The 26,364-nt window shown below is 43.8% G+C and overlaps 1 protein-coding gene across 38 annotated transcripts in view; it reads left to right on the top strand.

Moving 5' to 3' along the window:
• The window catches only part of ARHGEF7 (Rho guanine nucleotide exchange factor 7), a 191,196-nt gene that overhangs the window by 87,873 nt on the left and 76,959 nt on the right, over positions 1 to 26,364 (top strand). For 21 of the 38 annotated variants that reach the window (XM_055244952.2, XM_063618598.1, XM_055244948.2 and 18 more), the window contains 3 exons: positions 3,812 to 3,896; positions 8,384 to 8,514; positions 16,350 to 16,551. In XM_055244952.2, coding sequence (XP_055100927.1) covers positions 3,812 to 3,896; positions 8,384 to 8,514; positions 16,350 to 16,551 — 418 coding nt within the window. Of the gene's footprint in view, positions 1 to 1,614; positions 1,674 to 3,811; positions 3,897 to 8,383; positions 8,515 to 16,349; positions 16,552 to 26,364 lie in introns of those variants that run through there. The other 17 variants (XM_063618600.1, XM_063618606.1, XM_063618614.1 and 14 more) reach the window with 5 other exon arrangements.

Raw genomic sequence — 26,364 nt, 5'->3', positions numbered from 1 at the left:
ATTGTACTTTGGGGCTTCATTTTTATCTCTAAATGAGAGGGTTGACCTGTGAGTAATGTAGATGATTCTTCTCTCTGTTCAATGGGCTTTTTCTTGTGGTTATTTTGCATTTTTAAAAGTAAGAGTTTTCCTTGGCAGAATGGAGTTATCTGTAGGTCTGTTTAGATAAGCGAGATTTGGTGTGCCCTTTTCTTTTTGAAAGTGTGGGGCATTCCAGTTGTTGCTTCCTGTCCTCAAGCGTGTTCCCCTTTCCCTGGGGAGGATGAGAAGTCTGAGGTCTGAGGGGCCCAGTGCAGGGCTGTAGCAAGCAGGTGGTCAGGGAGGCTCCACTCCTTAGACTCAGCCCTCTTCCTTCTTCCAGCGCCACCGCGTCCTTCCCACAACGTGCCTCATTGTGTTGTGCGGTTTGGTGTTAGACCATGGGAACTCCCCTCCCCCCTCCCCTTTTAAGAAGGTATTTTTCTACCCTTGTTTGAATACTCTGGGTTTCTTTTATCCCTGATTTGGTATTGTATTTGATTATGTAGTTTCTATTGAGAGTAAAATATCAAAAATAAGCTAAGGAATTTTAATGTTTTCTGGTGGAAAACTGGTAGGATGATTTCATTTTGGGAATATCGGATCATTCTACTGCACATTTAATTCAATAAATGTAAAAGTAAGGGTGAGCGTTTGAAATATGCTTTTCCAAATGGATAGATCCTAAAGCATATTATGGGGCGAAGTGTGTCTGTGCAGCCACCCTCTTCCCCAGCATGGTGCCTGTGTGGGGTGGTGCAGGTGGCAGGAAGTGTGCCTGTGCTGGCGTTGAGCCTTTAGCTGGGCAGGATTCCTAATGACCTTCCCTACCTCACCAGGAGCGCTTCTCACCCTTGGCTGTGTGTTGGAGTCACTTGGAGAGGGTTGGCATTTTGATTTGAGTCTCTGGACTCCAGAACACTGCTGGAGTATCCTGCCCTTTTACAGCCCCCCAGGAGGTCTTAACATGCAGCTCCTGCTGAGAATTGCTGCTCCTGAGGCTGAGGCTTCCGAAAGGAGGCCTGGAGACAATGGAATATGGTTTGTACTTCCTTCCCTCCTGCTGCTCCTTGCCCTTGGCAAGAGTGGAAATACTGCTAAAGCACCCAGCAAGTCGTGGTGGGGAATGAATGAATCCTGTCTAAGACACTTGTTTTAATAACCCTAGGGAACAATTTGGTGTGCTAATTGTCATGGTAATTCTTATTATACACACTGATTTACTTTTTGCAGAGAGATTTCTATAAAAGTTCTGAGACTTCCTTCTTATTCTCATAGTACAAAATTTCTCTGTACTCAGATTTTTCTGTTTCTGTTTTTTGTTGAATAGATTTCTATTTTAGGAAATAGTCTGTTATCTTTCTCTAGAGAAGCACTTCAATCGAAACATTCTATTGGCTGAGAATGTGCATTTTCCCCCTCGGGTAAGGATTTGCCTCATCTCATTGTCTAGCTTCCTGTTGAGAAGTGTGGTGTGTGTATTCACTTAAACTCTGATGTCATGTTGAAGCCCATTGGTGGGCAGTTTCAGCCAATCAGATGCTTCCTGGGTATCCAAGTAAGAAAGATATATAGTTCTGGAATAACAGGAAACTTCACATTTTTCACATCCTGTTGTTCTGGGTTTTGTGACTTGCTGCCTTGCCACTATGAAGGTTAGTAGAAATTTATATATGTATTTCTTTTTGTAGTATACAAAATTGACAAAATAAAAAATGACTTGAATTTTCCAAACTCTAAGATTAGATCTGTAGAGCTGAAAGACATTCAGATCTCCTATTTAAAAATGTTATGATGAAGAGAAATTTTATGTTTTGCATATAAGGAAGCTGAGGCCTATTTAATTCCTTTTGAAAAATGCAGCTTAACCCGTATTTGTTATAGATGGTTATGTCAGCCTAGATGCTGCTCTCATTGGAGTTGGGATTTCTTCTTAAATAATAAATATTACAACAAATGTATTCTGTATTAAAGATGATTCTAAAGACTATCTCTTCTAAGGACTGTTTTTTAAAGGAAGGATTTAGCTTCATGAAATCAGTTATATTTTGTGCTTTTTGTTAGAAATGGCATCGGTAAGCACATAGAATGCTTAGATGTGTTCACAGCTTTCCTTTTATGTTTTGTGGCTCCATTTGATATTTCCTTGTGAACTTTAAGAAAGTGACCTGGTTTTCAGCTCCTTTCTTGACTCTCTTATTGATTTGGTGGGTTTTTCTTTTGAGGTAGTTTTTCAAAGTCTGGTTTTTCTTTTTTTATGTTTAAACATCTCATGACTATTTTTACTTATTTGAAAAATTATAGACAGAAGGCCTTTAGCTGCAGATGAATTTTGAATAATACAGCAGGACTTTTTCACATTTGGTGTCACTTTTCTTAGCTTCTCTTGGTGTGAGCTTCATTACAGCAGCATGTGGCGCCTGCAGGGTGGGTGGCTGGTTGGATGCTGGTGCACGTCTCCATTCGGATGCCTTTTCACTGTGCACCAGCCCCTGTGCTGGGTGTTGGGAGATGCACAATCTGCCACTGCAGCTTTTTTAGTCTAGGGAGGCCTGTAGACATCCACCATCAAACTATCATGACACATGTTCTGGGGGAGCCCGGCTGGGGACCTGACTGGGTGTGGTGGGGGCAGCAAGGCTGTCAAGGCAGGGCTGTGTCAGGAAGCAAGATGAATAAGGATTAGCCAGGAAAGGGAGGGGACCGAAGGCAGGAAGAGGAAGAAGTGGGGCTTCTGGCAGGGTCTGCTAGAGGTGTGGGGAGAGGGCAGGACTGACAGGAGGAGAGGACAGCCCGGGAGAGAAGGTGGGGCCCTTGTCCACTGATGCTCACTTCCGGTAATCTCAGTTAGAACATATGGCAACAGGATACATGTTTTGCTTTTTAAATATATCTTTCTGTTATTTGCACCTCTGAAAGAAATTTTTTCTTAATTTTTCTGGAACATAGTTGTGGATGATTTGACTGTTTATCTTTGCTTGAGGTTATTTGGTGATCAGAAGCCATATGTAGTCTTTGGGCGGTATCTGAGATGAGAGCTCTGTGTGTGTGCACACGCGTTCTAGACTCTAGTTGCCACATACCTAGGCAAACCAATGTGCTTTACCTTTCCAAGCTCCAGGGTGGGTGGTCGGAAGTGCCTGCCAGTGGCAATGTGACCAGCTCCATCATGGTCCCAGCGCTCTAGATAGCCCTGGATTGGAGGGGATGCGGTTGCGGGCTTGCCTGGTTCTGGCCTCAGAGCTCTGAGGGTGATGGTGTCCTTTTGTCTCTACCCCTTTCCTATCTGGGACTGCTTCTCCTGTCTTTCCTCCCTTTACCCTCACATGCACTCTGCTCTCTGATGTCCGCATTTCCTTTTGCTGCTGTTAGCTTTGGAATCGACTGTCATTTTCCCTTATGTTCTGTGACTAGGAAAGAACATCTGTAGCACGCCTTGCCTGGGGCCCCTGTGTTAATCTAAGGAGAGGAGGATTGCGCAAGCACCGCTGCTTGCTTGCTGAATGCCAGCAGCCCGCCCCCGGGAAGGAGCTCCCACTCCAGAGGGGCAGGGGCGGGTGCTGGGTAGGGAATTGGCCTAATGCCGAGGGGGGACCCTGCACCTAAGTAAGAGAATTTTGATTGGACTCTTACCTCAGGACTGAGAGACTGAGCGTGCTGGTCTCCCTGTCGCAGGTTGTGCGGTCTCCTTAGGATTTCAGGCTGAGCATCGTCACGTTGCTGGGAGAACTTAGTTCTTCCTGCACCCAACATAAGACTCTACTAATTTTGCTTGTTTAATTTTTCCTTTCAGACGTTTGATGCAAATGATTTGTATCAGGGGCAGAATTTTAACAAGGTCCTCAGTTCCTTAGTGACTCTAAATAAAGTAACAGCAGGTAAGACTCTTTTTTATTGAACTCGAGGGGGTGGGAAGACATACGGGCTGACACCTTTGGTTTTCTTGTTTTACCAAAGCCAGGGGAGCGTTACTGAATTTAAAAAATAAGCTTTTGTTGCATTACATTTTGATTGTTCCTTTTGCTGTGATATTTTATTTGCCTTGTTAGAACAGAATCTTCTTTAAATGTTCTGCTATATATCAGGTGTTTTCCTTTCTGTGGGTGGAGAGATTTCTCACCTGAAGGTATAGCAGCAGAAAAGTGTCTAGTTCTCATGGGAAGGCTCGTGGGCTGTCCTGGAGCTAGAAGCACCTTTCTCTGAGTTTTTACTGAGTGTATGCTGGTTAAAATTTGTATCTAGTGAGCAGAAGTTTTGAGCTGTGATCCTGATAAGGGAGTGGCTCGTGGATTGGCCTGTAAAGTCCACACCACCTGTCCAGGGCTCCTGAGTACCTTGGCTGTGGCACCCAGGTACATGGTGTGTGTGGTCCTAGCCCCCGTTAGTACTGAAGTGGAGAGGAGGTTTTGGGGACATGGTGTGCCCCTCTCATGGGCCACAGCGAAGACAGGAGGTGTTCAGACAGGGTCCTCTGAGGGGAAGGTGCATGTTGTCCATGGTGCCAATGTCCCCGGAGGAAATGCTCCACGAGCTCTGAGGAGCTCTTTCTTGGATCTCTGTGTGGCTCAAAAGGAAGGAACTTTTTAGTTGCTTTTTTGTTTTATTAATTTTTTTTTCCTATTTACCTTCACAGATGTTAAATATCAGATTTGTGGGGGAAAGTGACATGTCCTTTTCAAACAGAAACCTCTTGAGTTTATTTTGTCAGGGTCACTTCTCAGTTTCGTCTGGCCCTTCAGAGGGGGTATACTTGCCTCACTGCACATCGAGGAGAGACTGGGGTTATGAATGCTTTGGGGCTGCAGTTCCTGGCTCTGGGAGGCTTCATTGGTGGTGCAGGGACTGTCCTTGGTGCTGCCTCCCAGCACGTGTGTGCTCTGACTGCTGTCTGGAAGCTGCTGCTGCTGCTGCAGATGCCCCGGCGAGAGGCACTGGCCCCCATCCCTGGGAGCAGGGGCAGACCCCAGGCAGAGGTGTGGCTGTGGCTGTGGCTACGAGTTCACAGCTTGACTTCTGAGGTTTAAAGGGCTGTTCAGATAAAAACATCTAGGAAACAAAAATTTAAATGGCAGGATCATGAAGATGGATGTAACTAATGAAAATTGTCACATTATTTAATGCCTTCTCTGTCTCAACAATCTAAAAATGATCCTTTTAATATGAACAAACAATAAGAAAATCATGGCCAGGCACGGTGGCTCACGCCTGTAATCCCAGCACTTTGGGAGGCCGAGGCGGGCAGATCACGAGGTCAGGAAGTCAAGACCATCCTGGCTAATATGGTGAAACCCCGTCTCGGCTAAAAATACAAAAAAATTAGCCAGGCGTGATAGTGGGCACCTGTAGTCCCAGCTACTCGGGAGGCTGAGGCAAGAGAATGGCGTGAACCCAGGAGGCGGAGCTTGCAGTGAGCTGAGATCACACCACTGCACTCCAGCCTGGGCGACAGAGCGAGACTCCGTCTCAAAAAAAAAAAAAAAAAAAAAAAAAAAAAAATCACTTATCTAAAGTTATGGATGACATTGAAAAGGACATACATTTAGAGTGGATCACTGGAATTTAATACAAGAAATACTGCAACAGATGATGTACGGAAGTGGCATATTCATGTATCCTGACCACATGGGGGATCTGCCTGCAAACTCATATTCGTCCATGCCTCAGAATTTTGAATTATTTTTTATGGAGGCAGGGTCTTGCTCTGTCGTCCAGTCTGGGACACAATGGCGTGATCTCAGCTCACTGAAGCCTCAGCCTCTTGGGCTCAGGCAGTCCTCCCACCTTGGCCTCCTCAGCAGCTGCCTCTGCAGGTGTGTGCCTCTGTGCCTGGCTGATTTTTGCATATTTGTAGAGATGGGGTTTCGCTGTGTTGCCTAGGCTTGTCTTAAACTCCTGAGCTCAAGCTATCTGCCTGCCTTGGCCTCCCGAAGTGCTGAGATTACAGGCTTGTGCCACCATGCCTGGCCTAAATGATGTGCCTTATAATTAACGTAGATCTCTGTGGCAGATGGGGCAATAGCACAGATACGTAAAATCTACAAGTAATCCTTAATTTGACTCTGCTCCCATTGAATACTTTTCTAGAGGTTGCTCACAGGAGCAGAAGATAGTAACTTTGAATTTCACTGTAGATGTTTTCTCTGCCTTTGTTGTAAGTGGGGGGTGCTAATTAGGAAGAAGTGGCTTTAGAAGATGGCCTTAATTTGTACACTCAGTCTTGGGATTGTCAACCGTCTAGGTTTGAGATGGTAGGATTTACAAGTAAATAAGATAAGTCAGAATCCAGTAGCTCTCGGGCTATTGGTTTTTACCTCTACCTTATGGAAATGTATTTTGTATGTGTTCTTGGTATCGTTGGCTGTGTGTTGGATGTAAAATAGATAGCTTTGTTCTTTACAAAGACAAATTTGGAAGTTACCAGATAAACTTGGTACTTTTAAGCTTTTGAACTATAGGAATGACCCCTCCTAGATGGAAGGAATGTTTTGCTTTTCTGTTTGCCCTTTGTTTTTATTTCTGAAGTCAGTGGGAAGGCAATGCCTGTACCCTTTTCTTTTTGAGACAGAGTTTCGTTCTTGTTGCCCAGGCTGGAGTGCAATGGCACGATCTTGGCTCACTGCAACCTCCGCCTCCTGGATTCAAGCGATTCTCCTGCCTCGGCCTCCTGAGTAGCTGGGATTACAGACACGCGCCACCACACCCGTCTAATTTTGTATTTTTAGTAGAGACGGGTTTTCTCTATGTTGGTCAGGCTGATGTGGAACTCCCAGCCTCAGGTGATCCACCCGCCTCGGCCTCCCAAAGTGTTAGGATTACAGGCATGAGCCACTGTGCCCGGCCTTGTTTCTTTCTAGATTTCAGCTTTCCTTGATTGGCAAACAGTAAGACAACTGCAGCAGCCACAGTTACTATGGACATTCTTGGGAAAATTGTCATTGTCTTTCTGCTTCTGTCTCTTAAAATCATACGTGTTCTCAAGGCATTTGGTTGACTGTAACTGGCCTTTTAATTGAATAGAAGAAAGCTTGGTGATGGGGAACTACAGAATGTCTTCAGGATGCCCTCCTTGTATGAGAATTTCCTGGAAGGCTATGGCCAGCAGAGCACTGCAGACCACGGCAGGGAGCCCTGTAGAATTTGCTGGGAATGCCCTTTTAGCTGGTTTTGTGCTGTGAGTTGCCCGAGACCCCTGTGTTCTCAAGTAGAGTGTGCTCTATAGGGATTACTCGTAACCTGCCCTCAGCAGGTCCTGGGAAGTGTAGGGTGTGCGGGTGACCTGAGAAGAATTTAAGACCGTTGGGGTAGCAAGCCCACGTCTGTGGGGTCAGGCAGGTGAGCTGGACGGAAGGGCATGGGTGCTGGGTCCTCTCAGGACAGCCCCTGCCCAGCTCTGAGCCAGCTTTACCTGATGGGATATAGACCTGGTGTGGCCACATCCTAAATATGTCAAGAGCAGTGGGGAATCTGGGTTTTTGGTGATACCTTCAGACTTTTAGATGTTGACTGTTTAATTCAGAATTTTATCAGATACTGTGCAAGCCAATCCAAACACCTGTGAGGAAGCTGGGACCTGGAGACCTAGGGTTGCTTTCATGGAAGCCTCCCTGGAGTTTAGGACATGGCTGGGCACGTGCCTCTCAGAACAGCGATTTTCCCAGCAAACTTTTTCACAGCCTCGTCTTCTCTTTTTTTTAATTGAGTCACTTTTAAGAATAAATTGCTATTATTTATTTGTTGGTTGGCCTATGTGGAGTGTCTTATGAAGAGGGGGATCCAGAGAATAGAACTAAGCCTCTTACTATCTGTTTACTTTGATTCTGTCAGCAACTTCATGAGGGTGAGTAGAGCCTGTGCTGCCTTAGTGTTGGGGAAATAATCCTCACAAGGTTCTCTCTGGCTGAAAAACGCACCAGGATTTTCTCTTTTGAATAAGAGTCTTTTCCTTCTGTTGCTTGTTGCATGACACATCATCCTGGAAAAGTGGGCACGTGGTGGTGATGCGTGGGAGAATCAGTACTTGGTCGTTCTCTGCTCCATAATCAAATTTGAGAGGCTTTTTTTTTTCCAGGTGAAGGGAAAATCTTAAAAAGTTATAATACATTTCACAAACTTTTGAAAATTATACTAGAGAAGAACTGATTAATAGTTATCTCCAGATAATTTCTGGAAAGGTAGTTGGGGAATGAATGCAAGTCATTTATGTAGCAAATAATTTGTTCTTTGTTTTCTGCATAAATGGGCTGCTTTGTTGTGGTCTTTTGGTGTGTCCCTCTGTGCTGCCCTAGTTTTAAAGTCTAGTGTGTAGTGTGGGTGCGTGGTATCAGGCGCTCTCAGCTCTCTTTTTCTGTGTGCATGCCCTTTGCAGACATCGGGCTGGGGAGTGACTCCGTGTGTGCCCGGCCCTCGTCTCACCGCATAAAGTCTTTTGACTCCCTTGGATCACAGTCTTTGCACACTCGGACTTCAAAACTGTTCCAGGGCCAGTATCGGAGTTTGGTAAGTTTGAGAGATTTTGTTACTTTTATGTTTGGGAAGGATATGAGTGTGTATGGATATATCTGGGAAGATACGTATGCCTCCATTAATGGTGTTAAAACAGGGTGAAGGTAGCTGGACTTTACCTCCATTGCGCCTGTAATCTGGTTTGGCATTTGCTCATTACCAGATGATCCAGATGTTATGCTTAATGATTGCTTTTGAGAAACTCATTTGTTTTTAGGTTGTATTGCAAGACTCATGACTCGATATCTGGAGTGATGCTGCTTTAGAAAAACACACCCCTTGTCACTTGCATGGCATTATCAGCTATGCACATGTACAGAAATATAATAAGAAATATGTATGGAAAAGCACTCAGTTCTGTAAAGAAGAGATGGTTAAAACTAGAGAATCTGGCTTTTCTTCTCTTCGTGAAAGCATGGCTTAGTGTGCTTTACTAAGTCAGGATTTAGTTTACAGGGGAGGGAATCCCTTAGAATGACTGATTGGGACGCGGAGAAAGAAACTTAGATGATCGAACAGTTGTCGTGGAGAGTGAAAAAATACTCGTTTAAAAAATGCTCAGGATAGTCGGGCGCGGTGGCTCACGCTTGTAATCCCAGCACTTTGGGAGACCGAGGCGGGCGGATCACGAGGTCAGGAGATCAAGACCACGGTGAAACCCCGTCTCTACTAAAAATACAAAAAAAAAAAAAAAAAAATTAGCCGGGCGTGGTGGCAGGCGCCTGTAGTCCCAGCTACTCGGAGAGGCTGAGGCAGGAGAATGGCATGAACCCGGGAGGCAGAGCTTGCAGTGAGCCGAGATTGCGCCACTGCACTCCAGCCTGGGCGACAGAGCGAGACTCCATCTCAAAAAAAAAAAAAAAAAAAAAAAAATGCTCAGGATAGAGGCTGTGAGTAAAGCCCACGGAATGTAATAGTGAAGTTGAAAATGAGAAACTCAAGCAGGGTTAAAGCAGGGCTGCCTGGAGAGTGTTGGGGCAGAGCCAGGGCTGCCACTCTGCAGTCCTGCACCCTTCTCTGAACTGCAGCTGGCGGGCAGTGACTTTGATTGGCTGCTGGGGGTTACCACTGCTTTCTCGCGACAGTACATTACTTCATTAGAAACGTAGCGATCTTGTAATACGAGTCTAGAGAGAACCCTATTCTAGAGTTATGAAGGGTCCGTGGATTTTCCTCTGCCTTAACATGGGAATATTGCTGAGTAAGCTGATGGTGGTCCTCAAGAGTTGAAAGTTAACTTAGATAGAGTCGTGTTTTGTAGAGGGAAATAAATTAGAGTGGTTTATGAAGCATGTGTGAAAAACGGAAAGATATGCGAGGAACGTGATTTTTATGTTTCTGAGCTTTTTGAACTCAAGCTTGCTGTCATTGCTGTGTCTCCTCTTAGAGGACCCCCGAGGGGTCTGACTGCTCCAGGCGTGGTGGGCAGTGGGCTGCGTGGCCTGAGTGCTGCAGTCCTCACAGCGGCCCTGAGAGGCCTGGCTGTTGCTGTTTCCTGCTTCTCAGGAGTCTGTACTGGAAGAATTCTGTGGACTACCATTGGGAGCATTAGGATTCCAAGTTAAAGAGAACTAAACAAACCACTTTAAACACACTTGAAATTAGCTCCGTAAAACACATGAGGAAAACATAAGAGAAATCAGCTCGCCTTGGGTAAAGCTGTGATTTGCTGTCTCACCCGTTCACTGGTGGCAATTTTCATCTGATTTTTTTTTTTCTTTTTGAGTAGAGGACTGGATTACAAATGTATAATTTTAAGTAAAATAAAGTTAAATGTAATGTTGGTAATGTTACTGAGATCATAATAAGTATTGGATTAATTTTTCATTAGCTGCTGAAATTTCATTAGACTAGAAATAGACTTGCCCTCTCTGACCTGTGTGAAGTCTTTTTGGGGCTAATGTTTTGATTGGGTGCTAGTGAGCTGCTTTCTCTTTGATGGAATGTGCAAGACCTCTCTCAGCCATGCTAGGTAAGAATGAGTGTTTCTTTACCCTTAGGTTTTTCTGTGTGTAGTTTATCAATAGCACTTTGTGGTAGTTTTCTTGGATTAAAAATTGAGAACTTACTTTGAAATAAGAATGGCCTAACATTCCTTTGAAGCTGGGCGGTGGATGCATGGAGGGCCACCTGTCACTCTCTCCTTTTGTGTGCATTTGAACATTTCCATGATAAAAAGTTAAGCTAAAAGGCAACTTGCAATTTCTTGAACGTCAGTTTTGAGATCATGTTGAACCTAAGCTTTGAGATTGCGTAAGACGCTTCCATCCCCCAGGCGAGGATCTGTGTTCTGAGGGGCTGGTGCTGTTTCCGCCCCTTTGCGCTTGTGTTGCTCCTTCATCACCTCCCTCCCTTTCAGTGTAAGAATGTGTCCTCCAGCCACCACTGCAGTTGCTGGCTTGTTTTTCATCTGTGAAACCGTCAGCCCCCTGCCTCGGGACAGATTTCCTGTCTCGGGATATAGGCAGGCTTGAACAGTTTGATGCTGCGTTTACTGCTTTGCACTGCAGTGGAGGTTTTCACTTGTCTGCAGTGCCTCTCCACTGTTCCAAGGAAAGAACAGTCAGGGGAGAGTTCTTACCCACTTCTAGAGGCTGAACTAAATCGAGCTCTTTATCCAGTTCGGCTCTGTGATGGGCCTCGGTGGTGAAGAATGTGGTAGGCGCCAGCTGGAGATTTGGGTGTGGTTTTTCTCATAGATAAGACATGCGTTCACACTTCACTCTTTGATCGACAGCCGCTGGAATTCCTGGTGTCTGCTGTGCTTTTAGTCTTCAGCTGCTGGCTGCTGATAGGTACAGCCATGAATGCTGAATGCTGTTCTCAGAGTTTGGGGACGGCGTTTGTGAGGTGATTGTCCCCATCATCCTTCATTTCTGGGAGGGGTGACTTGATTTCTTAAAGTGCTGCTTCTGCTTCTGCTTCTGGAAAGCAGGGACCTGGACGTCTGGCACAGTCCTGATGCTGGCAGGTAACCTTGGCTTTGGACCAGTCACTGAGTGTTTTTCCAAGACATGCAAGAAATTATATCCAAATGTATTGTACACATTGTTAAATATTTTCATATACCATATTGTGTCAATTCAAAGACTTCTCTTTTTAAGTCATTTTAACACTTCTGGAAGTATGTGTATCTTACAGTTGATGGTATGCCATAATTTAATTGACAGTATTTGGTGGAATATAAAGGCATTGTCTAACTTTTGGCATCTTATATTGCTTGACATGAGGAAACTGAAGCTTAGAGAAGATATTTACCCAAGATCACAGCACTCAGAAATAGTAAAGTTGGAGTAAAAATTGTGTCTCAGTCCTTTGGCAAGCATTTCTCCTTCTGTAAAGGAAATTACAGGTGCTCTTAGAGAGTGGAGGAGAGGGTATTGGTGTGAAGCAGCACTCCAGAGTGTCCTGGTTTTGGATTGTTAGGGTAATTTCAGAACATGGGATACAATATAGTAATCAGGTGATTAATATGCAAGATACTGATGGGTGGTGCTTCGGCTCCAGGCATCAGAAAGAGGCCGTTAAGGAGCATGGTGGGCATAGATGACTGTGCCTGGCCAGGTCATGTGTGCCTGGTTGGGGTCTCTTTTCCCTTTGGGTTAGGGCAGTGGGGGAACTGTCTTCACTCCCCTCCAGTTACTAAATTTTATTGACATGTAACTTACATAGAAAAACAGTTCCTGTGTTGTGTGCATACAGCGTGATGTATTGCATGATGAAGTTTTATACATGGAACATTCCTGTGTAAGCAGCACCCAGATGAGGAGGCAGAGCATGACCAGCCTCCAACTCCTCGATGGAGCTCGCGTTCCCCAAGGTATCTGCTGTCCTGATGCCTGATGGTAAAGATGAGTTTTATCCATTTTTTTATTTTTTTAGCAATGGGATTCTGTGGCATATCCTTTTTTGTTGTTGTTGTTTGTAACGACTGGCTTGTTTTTCTCAACTGAATGATTTAGATTCCCATAGAGTGTCATGTTGAGTCCAGACAGGTAACAAGCTACAGCTTCAGGAGAGCTTTTTAAAAAAGGGAAAAAACCCCCACAATGATAAAATAGTGATGAAATACATCTCTTCCAGCTTCCTGTAACACTATTGACAGTGAACGGAGCCCTCACTCAGCTGCCGTGATTTTAGGCTGAACGTGGTAGTATAGAGCGTGTAGTTGGAATATAGCCTTTTCTAGGACACCCTTTTCCAGCCAGTCCCACGCATCTTGCGCTCTGATGGAGCACTTCTTGGCATGTTCTAAGTAACCTGTCTTGAGAGTAATAGGCAGAAAGAAAGAACATTACAGAGCCCACATGTCCTTCAGTGTAATGACTGCTGAAGAATGGACGTATGTTGCGTTGCGACGTTTCACCTGGATACCTGGATCTGAAACGGCTGCCTGCCCCCTGTACCTTTCCTTGGATTCCCCGCTTTCTTAGACGCCACCCTTTCTGGGGTGTTGCATTGATGAAGTAATGTCAATAGGCGTGCCTCCCTCACCCGTGCCTTGAGTGTAAAGCATGCCTGCATTTGCACACTCATGACTGTGAGGTGGAACGCCACTGCCTCTTGATCGTACCTCATCTCCCCTCTGCTTCCATTCAGGCCTGTGCTGGCCTGAGCCCTGGTGCTGGCTGGAGCCTCAGGGCTGGCCAAGGGTGACCCCGGGCCCCTGACCTGGGAAGGGGCCTGCTGCGCCTGTGTTGCTTTGCTCACCACAGTTGTGTTCTGGCGTTGGAGCTGATCACCAGGGTGCATGCACTGTGAGCCTGTTTTCCCCAAGGCCAGCGTGCCCCGGTGACGTTGGATTACTTACAGGAGAGCATGGTGGCGATCACAGCAGACAGCTAGGAGTGGAGATGGTGGTTTGCAAAAAGAGAACTTGACATAGCACAGTGAACTCGGGTCACGTTTCACCACACACAAGCAAGGAACATGTGACAGTTTCTGGATGGGATCTTCAGTTGCAGTGGCAGACTTGACCCTGACCCTTGTTGGTCACAGAGCCCAGAGAGCTTTGTGTCTGCGCTGGTAATTGTTCGCTGGTGCTTTTGTTGCCAAACACTGAAGAGAGGCTTCTTGATTAAATATGAAATATGCGTTAAGTATTTCACTTATGAATTTGAATTACTAAATACATATTTATAATTAATACTTAATCTGTAAACACATTTAAATAGATAAGCATTAAATATTTTTGGAATAATATTACAGCTACTCCTTATTGAGGATCTGTTGTGACCTCTTTGCTTTGATGCTTTACCTTTTAAAAATGTTTTTTTCAGTGATTTATACGTGCAGTTAAAGTCAGGTGATTCTCTGAGACCTGCTATTAGGAAAAAACAGTAGGGACGGCCACTTTTAATTTTTTTCCACTAGTTCTTTTTTTGTTTTGATTTTTATGGTACATAGTTCATCTATATTTATGGGGTACATGAGCTGTCTTGATACAGACATACAATGCATAATAATCATATCAGAGTAACTGGGGGCGTCCGTCCCCTCTAGCATCCATGACTTCTGAGTGCTGGTTCTTAAGGAGTGCTTTCTAATGTGGATAGTTGTTAGTTTGGTGTCCTGCGGGGCTGAGGGGGCCATCTTGCTGGAGGGTTGTATTTGGCTGTCTTGCTCCTCCGTTGGTTCTTTGTAGGTAATTTGCCTGTGTGTCCCTAAGTAAAGTGCTGTTTTTTTTTTTTTTTTCCTTAATTTGAGGTGATATCAATGTGGACTCCCACAGAGAAAGAGGGGCTGATGCTGTTTCCTCCCCTGGTCCCTTTACCTGCATAAATGCCTAGGCCTGTCGTCCCCATGGCTGAGTTCCACCGTGGTTTCACTGAGATCGGTGTTCAGGGTAACATGACGAGGTGAATAATATTCATAGCAGAGCCACGTTGTATGCTATGACTGTTCTTACCTTCCTAATATTTTGTTTTCGAGAATTAGTAATTCTTGTTTCTTTGTTTAGTTTTCTGTGTATGTTTTGCAGATTGCAGATCTAGTCTTTTGCTTATTTCTAAGGGTGTCTTTGACATTCAAACACATTATTTTTTTCTCTTCTCTTCCTGATTAACGCTCTTGGAGCCTGTGCCCTACTTGAATCTCTCTTGGTTGTGAGCCAGGCTGGCCGCACAGCTGCTGCCTCTGAGCCGCCTCCCATTGTCACCTGGGACACTCCCCCTGACTGTGTAGATCTCCTCTGCCTCTTTTCAGTTTTCTTGTTAATTCCCCTGTTTTGGAGAAGCACATTTTTAACTCCTTCAGAAAGGGGTGCGTGGGAGGTAAATTTCTGAGATCTTGTATATCTGCAGGTGTCTGTTTTATTGATAACTTTTTTGTCTTTAGTTTTCAGAAGTTTAATTATGGTATGAGTTGGTTTGAATTTCTTTAGGTTTATACTAGTTGGGGTTCATGCAGGTTCCTGGATTGGTATATTTATGAATTCTGTCAAATTTGGGATATTCTGAGCCATATTTCTTACCCTGCTTTTCAGCTCTGCCCTCTTAGACTCAGCTTCTGAGACTGATACCAGTGTTTGAAGTTCTGTTATTTCCCACAAGTCCCTGGGACTGAGTGTTGCTGGATGGGGGGGTGCTGATTGGCCTGCTAGTGGTAGAGCGGGGGCTGTATGTCAAGAAGTGTGGGTGGTCTCAGGCCTTCCTTGTGGCTGGGTGGAGGGCAGGGAGAAGCCAGTGTGGGCAGATGGAATCACCTGCTGCCACCTGGTGGGGATAGAGGCCTAGACTCTCTGCTGATGTCACTGGTGCTCCCTGGAGCTCTGGACATTCTGTGCAGTCTGTGTGGACACTGTGTTGCGGGTGGGCTGGGCTCGCTTGCCGTCAGTGGTAGGGAAGAGGGGTGGGCTGGGGCTGAGGTCTGCCAGGTGGCCCTTTTCTTGCTCCTGTGCTGGCACGAGCAGGCTTCTCCTGGGGTTGTTAGGCTGTGCCCTTTGGTAGTTCTGCATCTCCAGCCTCTCCAGAGCTCCGTCCAGGGCAGATGGAGATCAAAGAGGCTGCAGCCCCTCTGCCTTCCTCTTTCTACCTTTCAGAAATCTGAAAATATGCACAGTTCCTGAGAAAAATGCAAATTGAAATATGAGGTACTATTTCTTCTTGTCAGTTTTGCAAAAATAGAAACGTTTGGCAATATTGTGTGTTGGTGGAAGTTTGAAATAAGCACTTTTAGATACTATTGGTGGGGATGTTGCTTGGTGTAGTTTGTAGAAACTTTCTTGAGGACAGTTTAGAAAGATGTATTAAAAAGTTAACTGTAATAAATATGTCTTCTGACCAGAATTTAATGTATAGCTTGTTTACAGGTATATTCAAAGATAGACATACAAATATTTTTAATGCAGCGTTGTCTACACAAGGAAAGTACTGTATATGGTATCTGGAAATATACTGGAAATAATCTAAAAATCCACTAATGGAGAGTGGGTTCCATAATGAATGGCATAGTCACATAGCATAACATGAAGTGTTACGTAAGCACTAGTAAGTAAGTACTGCCAGATAAATGACCATGTTGTCTTAACGTTTGTGACTTGTGGAGAAGTGCGTGTAGTGTGACTGTCTCTGTGTACACGGATGTGTCTGATTAGGCATCACAGTGGCAGACCAGGACCTTTGAATGCTGTGAAGAGGGTGTCCTCTGGGGCTGGAGTGGGTGCTGGTGGTGGTCATGGGGCACTGGAAGGGAGGAAACTGAAATTTCTCTAAATGTTTTTCTACTGTTGCGCAATTATGCTACCTTTGTACTAGTAAAGTATAATCCATTTTATAATGAAGTAGACTGATCTTGGTATAATTTTTCTCCCACTCTTCTTCCCCATTTAGGACATGACCGATAATAGCAACAATCAACTGGTAGTAAGAGCAAAGTTTAACTTCCAGCAGACCAATGAGGACGAGCTTTCCTTCTCAAAAGGAGACGTCATCCATGTCACCCGTGTGGAAGAGGGAGGCTGGTGGGAGGGCACACTCAACGGCCGGACCGGCTGGTTCCCTAGCAACTATGTGCGCGAGGTCAAGGCCAGCGGTAAGTGGCCAAGCCTGGGCTGTGTGTGGCTTTTTGCGATGAGCAGAAAGAAGTAAATGTACTTGACATAGGGTTTACTCTCCAGCTGGACCTGTGCAAATGACCTGGTCTTAGGATACAGTTTTTTGTTAGATGTAATGGATTTTCACCTCAGCCCCACGTTGGGGCCCTGGCATCGGGGGCTCTCTAGTTACTAGCCAGCATTTCCTTTCATCCTGGCATTTTCCAGATGTGAAGAGAAACATCTCGAATCTTTATCGTTGCAGTTTTACTGTGAAAGAATCGATCCTATTTTTTTTTTTTTTTTTTTAAGAGCTAGTGTCAGGACTTGGAGTTGGCAATCCGCAGGCTGTATTTAATTTTTGTGACTCCGGGTACTCTTGGCAGTGGTGTGCAGTGAAGTAATTTCTGTCATTTTCTTCGTGCTAATGATAGTATTTTACAAATGCGTTGCTTCCTTGTGTTTTCTAGTTGTTCACATTGTTTCACTGACTTTCCGATTTTGAGGCTTGTGTTCTCATGAAAGAATAGTGATCCTCGGCCCATGGCTATGGCTGCTGGGCTGTCGTGCTTCTTGTGGAAGCGTGTGGGTGGGTGGACAGAGGTGGGGGGTGGGATTTGTTCAGGGAGCAGTCGTGTATGTAACTTTACTTGCATTCTGCCCTGTAGTTGAAAAACACCGTTGTATACTACAGTTCCTCTGATTCTGCTGGGGAGAGAGTAACTTACAGAGAATAGCTGATACACAGGGAGGCATGGAAAGAATGTGATGTAAAATTATAGCTCTGCTCTAGGGCTTGGGTGACGGAGCCTCAGAGCCACAGGTGTTTGATATGGAAAATGAGGATGGTAGTTCTCCCTTGTGAGGTCTTGTGGGGTTGAATTGTTAAGGTTTGTACTATGTGTATGGAGTCTGGCAGAGTAGGAGCTCAGGGAATGTTAATGGCTGCTATTGTTTTTCTAAGGTAGCAAGAAAAAAAGATTTATAAATGGGAATATGACAATTTTGATGTAGAAATATTTTCTCAGTGACCTCAGAAAACAAGTATTTTAATAAGGCAGATGGCAGCCCTCATTTGTCAACTTCCCTGGTGTTGGAATGTTTAGGAACAACACGTGTGTGTTCTTACTGTATGTATACGTATACATATATATAAAGCAGTTTGCCGTTTTTACCAGTTTTAAGTGTGCTGTTCAGTAGCACTAAGTACATTCAGTTTTATAACCATCACCACCGTTTATCTCCAGAACTTTTTCTTCTCAAACTGAATTCCGTTCCCATTAAACAGTCCCCATTCCCCTCCCCAGCCCCTGCCCTCTACCATTCTGCTTTCTGTCTCTGAATTTGATTACTGTTGGTGCTTCATGTAAGTGCAGTCATTTTGTCTTTTGACTGCTTATTTCACTCAGCATAAGGTGCTCGAGGGTTTTCCACGCTGTAGCATATGACAGAGTTACCTTCCTTTGTAAGGCTGAATAATATTTCATTGTATGTATGTACAACATTATGTGTTGATGGGAACTTGGGTTACCTTCACCTCTTGGCTATGTGAATAATGACGCTAAGAGCATGCTTGTGTAAGTATTTGAGTCCTTGCTTTTCAGTCCTTTCTGTATATACCCAGAAATGGAATTGCTGGGTCAGATGGTGGTTCTGTGATTAAGTCTTGAGGAACTGCCATGTGGTTTTCCCCAGCGGCTGCACCACGTCACATTCCCACCAGCAGTGCACAAGGTTCTGCTGCTTCTGTGTTCTCGCCAGCTTGTTTTTTTTTTTTTTTTTTAAGTAGTAATAGCCATCCTGTTGGATGTGAAGTTGCTACTGTTTTTTGTAGTTGTTAATAATGATAATTTAAAAGGCAGTATTTTTTATTATAATAAATCGACTTGGGCAGAATTTTTTTTCTGGCTGCTTGTTATGTTCCAGTTAATGTATAAAGTACTTTCCATTTGCAACTTCAGTTCTCCCCATAACTCTCAAAGACAAGTATTGCTGGGATATTAAGAAGGGGGTAGGTTACAAGTACATGACATCCTTTAAAAAAATCTGTCCATGTGTAGAGCTCACTGAGAGCGTGGCGCCTGGCACCATGCTGAGGGGTGGAAATGTCGACTTGACAGACATCACTGTTAGGAAATGCAGTTTAGTCTGTGACTCAGTTGGATGCCGCTGGCCTGCATAAGCCTGCCTGGAGACCTAGGGCTAGGGCAGGCCCAGTGCATCCTGTGAGCCCATCTCCTAGCCCAGCCCCACCAGTTGGAGAGATCTTTCTCCTGGGAACCAATGAGAGCAGCCCTGGGCCGAGAGGCCTGAGATGGTGCCAGTGGACTTTCCAGGAGGACACTTGAGCCAGGGCAGAGGAATGAGGACCTCGTTGCTCACCTTTGCCAAGGAGAGTTGAGGTTACAGAACTGCTAAGTGGGACGCACCTCTGGAGTAGGGACAGATGCTTGTTCCAGCTGGTCTTTCTGACTTTCTTTAATTCTTAAGTGAACTCCTCCTTTAAGTGTGAATCCTGGACTGCTGACTCTCAACCACCACAGTAAGAGTGCAGGTGAGTGGGGTTTTACTTTTCATGTATTTCTCCTTGTGGATTTTTTAGAAGTAACCCAGAGTAAGGAAATTACACTGAAAAGATGGGGCTTGTGGATCTCAAAATCCTCTCCAGTTGGAAGTGATTTTCAGACACATTTGAATGTCGTCAGTGTCATCTGCCGTGGGAATTTGTCTTGCAGCATGCTGTTACCCCTGATAGCCTGCAGGAAGGCATCGTGAGTCCCCGCTTTTGAGTGGATTGTGGGCCCTTGAGCTGGCAGCAGCAGAGGACGCCCTCCAAAGGACCAGCAGGGCGTGTATAGAAACATGGCTCTCGTGAGGAACAGTGCTCTCACTTTGTTCTACCCGAAGCCACTACTCATGCCTTAGGCGTGTCTGAGCGTGTGTGCGTGCCCGGTTTCAATGTATGTGCGTGTATGTGGTGTGTTGCCATCAAGGAGCTCTTTGCAGGGGCCACACAGAATCCATAGGTGTATCAGGGTGCTTTAGAGGGACAGAACTAATAGTATTCTCCTATTAGTTATATATACAGATATAGATATAGATATATAGATATAGGTATCAAGGGGACTTTATTAAGGGGAGTTTATTATATATACATGTTATATATATAAAGGGGAGTTTTATATATATATGTAAAGGGGATATATATATATATATATATATATATATGGAGTTAAGTATTAACTTACATGATCACAAGGTCCCACAATAGGGGAATGTATATGTATACTACATATATCTACATATACATATATACATATACATTCCCCTATTGTGGGACCTTGTGATCATGTAAGTTAATACTTAATAAACTCCCTTTCATATATATATATACAACTTCCCTTTATATATATATATATATATATATATATATATATCTCCCCTTTATATATAACATGTATATATAATAAACTCCCCTTAATAAACCCCTTGATATCTCTGTCTGTATATATACAGCTAATAAGAGAATACTATTAGCTCTATCCCTCTAAAGAACCCTAATACACCTATGGATTCATATATGTATGTATATGTGTACATGTACATATATGGGTATATGTATACAAGGTCCCACAATAGGCCATCTGCAGGCAAGGAGCAAGGAGAGCCAGTCTGAGTCTCAAAACTGAAGAAGTTGGAGGCTGATGTTTGAGGGCAGGAAGCATCCAGCATGGGAGAAAGATGTAGGCTGGGAGGCTAGGTCAGTCTCGCCTTTTCACGTTTTTCTGCCTGCTTTATATTTGCTGGAAGCTGATTAGGTGGTGCCCAGCAGCTTAAGGGTGGGTCTGCCTTTCCCAGTTCACTGACTCAAACGTGAATCTCCTTTGGCAACATCCTCACAGACACACCCAGGATTAATACTTTGTGTCCTTCAATCCAATCAAGTTGGCACTGAGTATTAACCATCACAATAGGTTTTGTGCCAAACTGAGACCTAAGTAACTTTGGAAAATTTCCCTTTTTTTCCTGTTTATTTTTTAAAATTCAAGAAATGTCATTTTTGAGCATACCAGTGATGCATTTGCTAAACTTTATCTGATGGTTGAACCAAGGGAATAACCTTCTGTCCCTGTTGTTCTCTAATTACCTGAGCATATTGTATGGAAAGTCATGCTAGTTTTAGTTTATTTATTTTTAATTTTATTTTACTATTTTATTTTGAGATGGAGTTTCACTCTTGTTGCCCGGGCTAGAGTGCAGTGGCGCTCACTGCAACCTTTGCCTCCTGGGTTCAAGCGATTCTCCTGTCTCAGCCTCCCGAGTAGCTGGGATTACAGGCATGCACCACCATGCCTGGCTAATTTTTGTATTTTTAGTAGAGATAGGGTTTTACCATGTTGGCAGGCTGGTCTTGAACTTCTGACCCTCAAGTGATCCACCCGCCTCAGCCTCCCAAAGTGCTGGGATTACAGGCGTGAGCCACCACTCCCAACCCAGTCTGATTTTAACCATGGGCATTTGAGGCAAGTGTGAAACCACATTTTTGTATCGTGTTACTCTAGAGCAGTTAAGAATAAAACTCTAGGATCACAATTACATTTCAGTACAGCAGACTTCCCTCTCACCTCTGGCTTTGCTTAATGTGGTTAAAATTACCTGCAGTCAACCATGGTTCGAAATAGGTGAGAACAATACAGTAAGATATCTTGAGAGAAGAGACCACATTCACATAACTTTAGTTATAGTATATTATAATTGTTCTGTTTCATTATTAGTTGTTAATCCATTATTGTACCTAATTTCCAGATTAAACACACATAGGTATGTATAGATAGGAAAACATAGTATATATAGGGTTGGTATGTATACAGAGATACAGCTGCAGTTTCAGACACGCAGTGGGCAGTCTTGACGGTACCTCCGTGGATAAGGGTGGGCGGCTAGATTGCACTTTTTCCAGTAGTTTACCTGGCTTTCTGATTTTGGAATTAGGTTTCCTTTTTTGAAGAGTGTGTTAACTGTATTTTGATTTATAGTTAATTAGTGCTTGAGTTTTCTGAAAACAAAATTGTGCCAGGTTCCAAACTTAGAGACTTCTCTGATCATGTTGGGATCATTTCTTTATTCATGAAAACACTGACCTCCTTTAAATTGAGGGTTTCTCTTCTGCATTATATTTTAATTTGATGTCCAAATATTTTTACTGAGTAAACAAGAACTGAAGTTTTTCTCTAAATGACATTTTTTTAGGCTGTTTATCTCCAGATAAATGGACCAGATGGTCCAATTCACCTCTCCTGCTTCCCTGGGGAAGTGTAGCCATTGGTGGTTTGCCCTCTTGTGGTCGGAGATGGAATTGTTCTTGTCAAGATTCACCGTTGTGTGTTTGTGTTTTTAACCTGTGGTGTAGGATTTCTTGTTTGAATAGTCCCTCTTTGAAGACAGATAAAATTTTCCAGGATTCTGTAATAATGATCTTTCTAATGCTTGTGTCAAAAGCATCCTATATTATTCCTGAATATGTACAGTCTTATGGAAGGTAAATAATTGTCACTTAGCATTTATTTTCTGTGCACCTTTTTTGGTTAGGTAAAACCCATGGATTTCTATAGCATTTTTTTTTTTTTTTTTGAGACAGAGTCTTGCTCTGTTGCCCAGGCTGGAGTGCAGTGGCATGATCTCAGCTCATTGCGACCTCCACCTCCTGGGTTCAAGCGATTCTCCTGTCCCAGCCTCCCAAGTAGCTGGGATTACAGGCGCCCGCCACCACGCCCGGCTAATTTGTGTATTTTTAGTAGAGACAGGGTTTCACCATGTCAGCCAGGCTGGTCTCGAACACCTGACCTTGTCATCTGCCCACCTCAGCCTCCCAAAATGCTGGGATTACAGGCATGAGCCACCACACCCAGCGTCTACAGCATTTTTTACAGGCTGATACGTATTTGTGTTTTGCACCCACCCGCCCACCCTCACTTTTACTCCCTTGCTTCAGAATTTCCTAAATTCAAGGGAGAAGGTAAGGAGAGAAGCAGCAAGGTCCATTCTGGAAGCGAGTGGTGATGGTGGTTGCTGTGATTGGATAGACGTGGAGGCACTCAGCCACATGTGGCTCACACGGTTGGCAGCTGTGAGAACACACCGCGTGCTCTGTGTGCTTCCAACACCAGTTTTCTGTGTGTGCATGTGGACTCAGGCTTTTTTAGATGATTATTTCTAATGTGCTGACTTTAGTAATTCTCCTATTTCTGGACAGCTTATTATCTGTTGTAAAGACATTTCTTTTAAATGCTGTTTTGGGGGCTGGTTAGCTTGAGTTGATGACTAACGATCTGTGTTTGGCAGTGATGTGAGAGCTTAAATGGGACTGTCATTTGCTGATCCATAGATCTTTACTCTTCACGTTGCCACTTTTTAAGTTGGTCACTTTTAAATATTTTTTACTTATTTTTGACATAAAGCAACATAACATGCAGCTGAATTTTGGATGTCGTTATTAACTTAGCTGTGGAGGAACAGTGTTTGATGTAGCTATAATCTGTGCAGGGAAAAGGACAAAAGTACCACAGAACCTTGCTTTCCTTCTTGCCACTGGATGTGAGCTTCTGCTGTAGTCCTTCCTCCGGTGAGGACTGGGTTTGGATGGGACACATGAGGCTGCATTACAGGATGGACCTCTCAGCACTATTATTTCTAGATGTAATTGTTTTTAAACGAGAAGAACATAAATTAGAAGATATGGGCCCCCCCAAGGCAGGCGTAGGGAGTGTATTACAGCATTATGTACAAAGGGGTCTTGGATTAGATGGTTTGGAAATTTTTCTGGCTTGTGAAAGTGAATATTCTGCTAGATTGGTATACCAAGCATGTCCTCACTCAAATGTGGCTGTCTCCCACTGTCGGTGGTGATTACACATCTTCCATTTCAGAGGCACATCCCATAGATAAACTGACTTAGAATAATTAGGGGTCAGGTTGTTAGTCTTCCCGTGTTAGAGCTTCTCTTTTTTAAAAAAGTTTTATTTGCATTTATGCTTAAGTAATTATATTACATGCCACATGCTTGTAGCATGTGATAGCCAGCAGACGGAAGAGCTCATGTGGGGAAGAGCAGAGGCCACCCACTCCCACAGGCCTGATCCACGGAGAGCCATTACTCACCTGCTCTCCTCTTCTACGTAGCTGCCTCGCAACTCTTCACAGTATGCAGAGACTTCTGTGCTTTGATTTTAGGGCGTATCTCACTTTATTGCACTTTGCTTGTTTTTTTTATTTTTTTCCTCTTACAAATGGAAGGCTTATGGCAAGACTGTTGGTACCATTTTTCCAGCACCATGTGCCCACTTGTCCCAGTGCTGCATTTGGGTAATTCTTGCACAATTTCACAGCTTTCCATTATTGTATACATTATGGTGATCTGTGATCAGTGATCTTTGGTGTTACTGTTAGAATTGTTTTGGGGTGCCATGAACCATGCCCATGTAAGATGGCAGACTGAATCGATAAATGTTGTGTGTGTTCTGACTGCTCTACTGACTGGGAATTCCCCATGTTTTTGTTTCCCCAGGCCACTTATTCCCTGAGACACAAAAATACTGAAATTAAACCAATTTATAACCTTACTATGGCCTCTTAAGTGTTCAAGTGAAAGGAAGAGTTGCATGTCTCTCACTTTAAATAAAAAGCTAGAAATGATTACCCTTAGTGAGGAAGGCATGTATAAAGGTGAGACAGGCTGAAAGCTAGGCCTGTTGTGCCAGTCAGTCAAGTTGTGAATACAAAGAAAAAGCTCTTGAAGGAAATTATAAGTGCTACTCCAGTGAACACGTGAATGATAAGCAATGAAACCACCTTATTGCTGATATGGAGAAAGTTTGAGTGGTCTGGATAGAAGATCAAACCAGCCACAACATTTCCTTAAGGGCAAAGCCTAATGTCTTCAGTTCTGTGAAGACTGAGAGGTGAGGAAGCAGCAGCAGAAGAGTTTGAAGCTAATGGAGGTTAGTGCATGAGGTTGAAGGAAAAAAGCCGTCTCCAGAACATGATGAATGTGCAGGGTGAAGCAGCACGTGCTGACGGAGAAGCTGCAGCAAGTCATCCAGAAGATCTAGCTGAGATCATCGATGAAGGTGGCCACACTAACAGGCTAACTCTCTGGTCTGGGGTTAATGTAGCTGGTGACTGAGTTGAAGCCAATTCTCATTTACCATTCCGAAAATCCTAGTACCCTTAAGAATTAACGCGCATCCAGCTTTGCCTCTCTGTGCTGTAAGTTAGAACAACAAAGCCTGGATGGTGGCACATCTGCTTGTATCATGGTTTGCTGAATATCTTAAGCCCACTGGAGAGACCTCCCACTCAGAAAAAAAAGATTCCCTTGAGCATGTTACTGCCCATTGACAGTGTACCTAACCACCCAAGAGCTCTGGGGGAGACATACAGAGAAATTAATGTTGTTTTCATGCTGCTAACAGCATCCATCCTGCAGCTCATAGGTCAAGGATTGATTTAGATTTTTGGGTCTTAGCATTTAAGGAATACATTTTGTAAGGCCATAAATAGTGATTCCTCTAATGGATCTAGGCAAAGTAATTTGAAAACCTTCTGGAAAGGATTTACCCCTTTAGATGCTGTTAAGAACATTTGTGATTTATGGGAGGAGGTTAAAATATCAACATCGACAGGAGTTTGGAAAACGTTGATTTTAACCCTGTTGGATGACCTTAGGGCCTCAGGACTTCAGTTTAGGAAGGAACTACCTGTGTGGTGGGAACAGCAGAGAATTAGAATTGGAAGTGGAGCCTGGAGATGTGACTGAACTGCTGCAGTCTAATGAGAAAACTTGAATGGATGAGGAGTTGCTCCTTTTGGCTGGGCAAAGAAAGTGGTTTATTGAAATAGAATCTACCCTTGCTGAAGTGCCATGAACATCGTTGAAATAACAAAAGATTTAGACTGTTGCAAAAAGTTAGTTGATAAAGTGGTAGCAGGGTTTGAGAGGATTGACTGTTAATTTTGTAAGAAGTTGTATGTGTGTAAAATGCTATCAAACAGCATCTCACGCTCCAGAGAAATCTTTCATGAAAGGAAGAATCAATTGATACTGGCACACTTCACTGTTGTCTTGTTTCAAGAAGTGTCCATAGCCACCGCAGCCTCCTGCAGCCGCTGATCAGTCAGCAGCCATCCATATCGAGGCAAGACCCTCTACACAGAGACTACAGCTTGCTGAAGGCTCAGATGATTGTTAGCATTTTTTTTTAGAAACGTTTATTTTTTTTTAACTAAGGAATGTACTTTTTTTAAGACAGTGCAATTGCAAACTTAATAGACTACAGTATAGTGTAAACATAGCTTTTATATGCAGTAGGAAACAAATTTGTGTGACTCACTGTATTGCCATGGTCTGAAACCAAGCCCTCAGCAACTTCAGGATCTGCCTGTGTACCCCGTTTGACTTACCTTCTTCCTCCTACTTTTCTTCTAGGTTTGTTCTTTGTGATTAATTTGTTCTTCTGTTGGTCTCCTCTGTTGGTGTGCTAAACGAGATGCTTTAGTCTTATTTGTATTTCGGTGACGTTTGGCAGATACCTCCTGATGCCCCATTTTGTTCGTGAAGATTCACCTTGACCCTTTTCTCTATCCTCCCACATTCTGCCTTTACTCAGCTGTATCTTTCTGTTGCATTGTCAAGGTTGTTCGCAATTACACCAGTTACACTTGGCTCTAAAGCCACACCCAGCATCCATTCCACAGATACTTACTTTGGTGAACACTGTTGTGGAAACTGAGAAACACAGCAGTGGGAAAACCAA

Source organism: Symphalangus syndactylus, chromosome 15 (genome assembly GCF_028878055.3).
Source record: "Symphalangus syndactylus isolate Jambi chromosome 15, NHGRI_mSymSyn1-v2.1_pri, whole genome shotgun sequence".
Classification (NCBI taxonomy): domain Eukaryota; kingdom Metazoa; phylum Chordata; class Mammalia; order Primates; family Hylobatidae; genus Symphalangus; species Symphalangus syndactylus.
The sequence above is the reverse complement of the archived record's forward strand: the minus strand, read 5'-3'. Positions and strand labels throughout refer to the sequence as shown.